This window comes from Nematolebias whitei, chromosome 8, assembly GCF_014905685.2.
Source record: "Nematolebias whitei isolate Nwh7 chromosome 8, NemWhi1, whole genome shotgun sequence".
In the NCBI taxonomy this organism is placed as follows: domain Eukaryota; kingdom Metazoa; phylum Chordata; class Actinopteri; order Cyprinodontiformes; family Rivulidae; genus Nematolebias; species Nematolebias whitei.
The window spans coordinates 51,268,441-51,273,710 of NC_056505.1; the positions used below are offsets into that span (position 1 = coordinate 51,268,441).

General features: G+C 39.4%; 1 protein-coding gene across 1 annotated transcript in view; it reads left to right on the plus strand.

The window, feature by feature from the left end:
- Window positions 1–5,270, plus strand: part of nelfb (negative elongation factor complex member B) — a 98,228-nt gene that overhangs the window by 994 nt on the left and 91,964 nt on the right. The window contains exons 2-4 of the mRNA XM_037679953.1: window positions 194–354; window positions 430–529; window positions 4,031–4,261. Coding sequence (XP_037535881.1) covers window positions 194–354; window positions 430–529; window positions 4,031–4,261 — 492 coding nt within the window. The remainder of the gene's footprint in view (window positions 1–193; window positions 355–429; window positions 530–4,030; window positions 4,262–5,270) is intronic.

Consider the following 5,270-nt stretch of genomic DNA (forward strand, 5'->3'; position numbering starts at 1 on the left):
TTGATCACTGGTGTGGTAGTAGCAGAGACTAGTTCTTTGATCACTGGTGTGGTAGTAGCTGAGACTAGTTCTTTGATCACTGGTGTGGTAGTAGCAGAGACTAGTTCTTTGATCCCTGGTGAGACTAGTTCTGACTTGGTGCTTTATAACAAGCTACACAAAACACTGACGGGTCTCTGTGTCACTCCTGCAGATGGAAAATGGCATCCTGCTGCCCACGCTGCAGTCTGCTCTGCCGTTCCTCGACCTCCACGGGACTCCTCGACTCGAGTTCCACCAGTCTGTGTTTGACGAGCTTCGAGAAAAACTCCTGGAGCGAGTTGCCATTATTGCAGAGGGGAAAGAGGAAGACCGGTGAGTGGTGGCTTGGATCTGACTTGGACTCATGGTTTGTGACCCCATTACAGCCAAAACACTTGTGTGTTTCAGATACACAAAGCTTGAAGAGCTGCTGGAGAAGAGCTTTCCTCTCGTTAAAATGACATCCATTCAGCCAGTAGTGATGCAGGTGCTGAAGCATCTACCCAAGGTACGTTATTATAGCACAATCCTCCAGTCCGGCCCACACCTTTCAGAGGCCTTACTGGGACATTAGAGATACCAAAGAACACATTTGGAGTCTTTATTGCAGGTGATAATTGTAGGCCTACAATTATGTACTTGACCTGTTCCGTTAGTTTCACACCAACATCCTCTGGTGATGAGAAATGTCCGAGTTGAAGCCGTTTTTGTCAAGTCTTGAAAACAACTGTCACACTCAGACCATGTGTTGAAGATGGGGAGTGGTGGCGCAGAGGTTACAAAAAGTGAGCCTGTGATCAGAAGGTCGCCGGTTCAACTTCCCGGACCACCAACATCAAAATGTGGGTGGAAAAGGTGGCGCACCCACACCTGCCTCCACCCTCATTTGCACCACTCTGGGCCCTTGAACAAGGCCTTTAACTCCCACCATCTGCTCCTAAACAAAACGAGTCCTCGTCATTCAGTGACACTGCCTGTATAAATGAAGGTTAAATCAAAATGTATAAAAGTAGATGACTTCCATCTACTACCACATGAAATTTTAGATCAATATCTGTAAACGTGACTGAATCACAGCCTCTTCTTTGTACTAGCTGCTTTGATTTAACTGTGGCAGCCCTGTTTCATGACGACACTGAAAGTTAGCCTTGTTACAGACTCAGGCATTCTTTATTGTCATTCACACACCATGTGGTGGAACGACATCATGTCCACAGGGTCCCAGTTACATCCAACAATAAAATGTAAAAGAAAACCAGTAATAAGATCTAAGATATGAACTAAGAAAAACATCAACTAAATATACACTAATAACATAAAAACATTACGTTGAACAGCAGCACGAACATGAGTCTGTGTGAGCTGATGTGCACACATGAACACAACATGAAACAGATCAGCAGCAACATGAAACAGATCAGCAGCAACGTGAAACCGATCAGCAGCAACGTGAAACGATCAGCAGCAACGTGAAACCGATCAGCAGCAACGTGAAACCGATCAGCAGCAACGTGAAACGATCAGCAGCAACGTGAAACGATCAGCAGCAACGTGAAACAGATCAGCAGCAACATGAAGCTGATCAGCAGCAACATTGAAACTGATCAGCAGTAACATGAAACAGATCAGCAGCAACATTGAAACAGATCAGCAGCAACATGTGATTTTTTCACAGTGATTATTCTGGTTAAAGATTCATGAGTCTAACAGCCTCAGGGTAGAAGCTGTTCCTCAGTCTAGTGGTTCTACACTTAATGCTCCTTAACCTCCTTCCTGAGGGGAGTGGGGCAAAAAGTGTGTGTGCTGGGTGAGTGGGGTCCTTCATGATGCAGGTGGCCCTCTTCCTGCATCTGGAGGTGTAGATGTCTGTGATGGTGGGGAGACTGACTCCAACATCTTCTGTGCAGCCTTCACCACTCTCTGCAAAGCTTTTCTTTCTGCAGCTGTGCAGCCTCCATGCCACACGTTGATGCTGGAGCACAGGATGCTCTCCACTGCACACCTGTAGAAGGAGGTGAGGACTGAGCTTCCAGACCAGCTCGTCTCAGCCGTCCATTAGGACAGATTAATGAACTTTAGTTGTAGAAAGTAGCTTTTTTTCCTCTACACTGTACAGGCCACTATTACTCTGTAGTCGTTGAAGTCAAATAATTGTAGTACTTGAGTTAAAGATGTTATAGGTTGTGACAACAGTATTCTTCTTAATGGAACTGACAAAGAAGAAATAATGAATGTTGTAAAAAATCTTACAGATAAGAGATCAAAAGACTGGGTGGACATGGATATGATGTTTGTAAAGGACATAATGAGTTATGTTATCGAGCCGTTTACATATATTTGTAATTTATCATTTTCAAAAGGAATATTTCCAGACAATATGAAAGTAGCTAAGGTAGTTCCTCTCTTTAAAAATGGTGATAAATGTGTGTTCAATAATTATAGACCAATATCCTTATTACCACAGTTCTCAAAAATTCTAGAAAAACTATTTGTGACCAGATTAGATAAATTTATTACTAAACAAAACATTCTAAGTAGCAGTCAGTATGGGTTTAGAGCAAAAAACTCTACATGAATGGCTCTCATGGAATTAATAGAACAAATAACAACTGCTGTCGATCAAAAACAGTATTGTGTTAGTATTTTTGTTGATTTAAAAAAAGCATTCGATACTATTGACCACACTATTCTCCTTGAAAAATTAAATAAATATGGTATAAGAGGACCAGCATTACACTGGGTATCTAGCTATTTGAAAGATAGGAAACAGTTTGTACAAATAAATGGTGTAAGATCTGACCTGTGCAATATCACGTGTGGAGTTCCTCAAGGCTCTGTACTTGGACCAAAGTTATTTATTTTATATGTGAATGACTTAGTGAATGTATCAGGACTCCTCAAATGTGTCCTTTTTGCAGATGACACCACATTTTTCTGTTTGGGTAAAGATGTAAAACGGATGTTGGAATTGATGAAGACAGAATTTGATAAAATACAAACTTGGTTTAAACGTAATAAATTATCATTAAATTTAGATAAAACTAAATACATGATATTTAGTAACAAAAAGAGAACTGTTGATGATCCATTTAAAATTGAGGGTGTTGAGATTTGTAGAGTTAATGAGATGAAATTTTTGGGTGTAATCATTGATGAACAGCTAACATGGAAAAATCACATCAATTCTGTAAGAACAAAAATATCTAAATCTATTGCAGTACTATACAAAGTCAGGGAATTATTAAATGATAAAGCTCTGTACATGTTGTATAACACAATCATTGTTCCACATTTAATCTATTGCATTGATGTTTGGGGGAAAGCGTGTAAAACATTTACAAAACCTATTTTTATTTTACAGAAAAGAGCTGTAAGAATTATCACCAGAAAGCATTACAGTCACCCATCAAGCACATTATTTTATCAACTGAACTTATTGAAGTTCCATGATTTGGTAGATTACAGTATTTTAGCAGTTATGTATAGGGCTCAAAATAACACATTACCATTAAATATCCAAAGAAATTTTGTTAAAAGACAAAGTTGTTATAATCTTAAGGGGATAGAGATATTTGTCAAACCAAAATTCAGAACTAGTCTGAAGGGAAGGTCTACCTCAATCCAAGGAGTTGGATTGTGGAATGTTCTAGAGAGTGACGTGAAAAATGTCAAGTCAATGTGTACATTTAAGAAAAAGATCAAAGCTGAATTGTTAAAAAAAAAAAAAGAAGTAGCTTAGTGTGTGTTTTGTATTAGAATTAGAAAAATTAGAAAGTTATTCATTTTGTTCTGTTACTTGAAAATTATTATGATTGAAATAATTGTTTGAAAAAAGGGGCAGATATAATAAGATTTTTTCTTCTTTCATTTTAAATCTCTTGTATCTTTTTTATATTGTTATGGAATTGTTTTGTATTTTAAAAATGAATAAACTTTGTACCATACCAAAGATGAGCTGAAGGCAGAAAGGGCAAAGAACTCTTTATCGTCACCTAATATTTGTGTGCAGGTCCCAGAGAAGAAACTGAAGATGGTAATGGCTGACAAAGACCTGTACAAGGTGTGTGCTGTGGAAGTGAAACGGCAGATCTGGCAGGACAACCAGGCTCTGTTTGGCGACGAGGTGTCGCCCCTTCTGAAGCAGTACATCGTGGAGAAGGAGGCAGCTCTGTTCAGCAGCGACCTGTCCATCCTGCACAACTTCTTCAGTTCTTCACCAAAAACACGACGCCAAGGGGAGGTGAGGCGCCGTCGTCAACATTACCTCACTTTTGTCAGCTGTTCTGTGATGTCTCTTTATATATTTAATTCAGCAATTTAAGCCTGATGGTCTCGTTCAAATCAACTTCTGTTTTTACCGCTCAATAGAAACATCTTTCATAAGTCAGCAGAACATAGAATCAGAATCAGAATGCCTTTATTGTCATTATACGCAGTACAATGAAATTAAGAGCCACTCCTTTTTCCAGTGCAAAAACACGCCTTAAGAAAACACACATTAAACACACACTAAAAATATAAAAAAATGTAACGCAATATAGATATAATAATGAAAGTAAAAAATACAAGTATTACACAATTGTATTGCACATTATGGATATTAGTGAGGTAGTTAAGGTGACTGAGAGTATGAAATGTCAGTAGTATTGCACAGTAGAAGTCCAGGGGTTTGGGAGGTTAGATTATTAAATCAGTGCATGTGTGAGTTCAGTGTGGTGATGGCTTTCGGGAAAAAAACTGTTCTTGAACCTGTTTGTTCTTGTTCTGATGCACCTGTAGCGCTTCCCTGAAGGTAACAAGTCAAACAGTTCAAAACCCGGGTGAGAACAGTCCATGATTATCCTGATGCATGCTCAATAATCCAGGTAGAAAAATCCAAGAAAGTTCAATCTCGTCCTCTGGACATTCAAAAAAACAAAAAACAAAACAAAGCACAAAAAAAATGTAGAAACGTTTCGTCTCTCATCCGAGAGACTTCCTCAGTCTGAGGTGCTGTATTCAGCTCAGTCTCTTAAATAGCACCTTCTCAGAGTGGATCAACCAGTTTGCTGCTGACAACCAAAACCAGCTGATCACATGCTCAAGAAGGACCATCAGCCTAACAATGGATCATTAGCACCTGATGGCTGTTTACTGTTCACAGAGGGCTGAGTGATACTAGCAATCACAGCATTGTAAGAGGGGGACAGTTGAACCTGGAGGCTCCACCCCTGTTTAATGATGGACGGTTTCTTTTCACAAAGATGGCC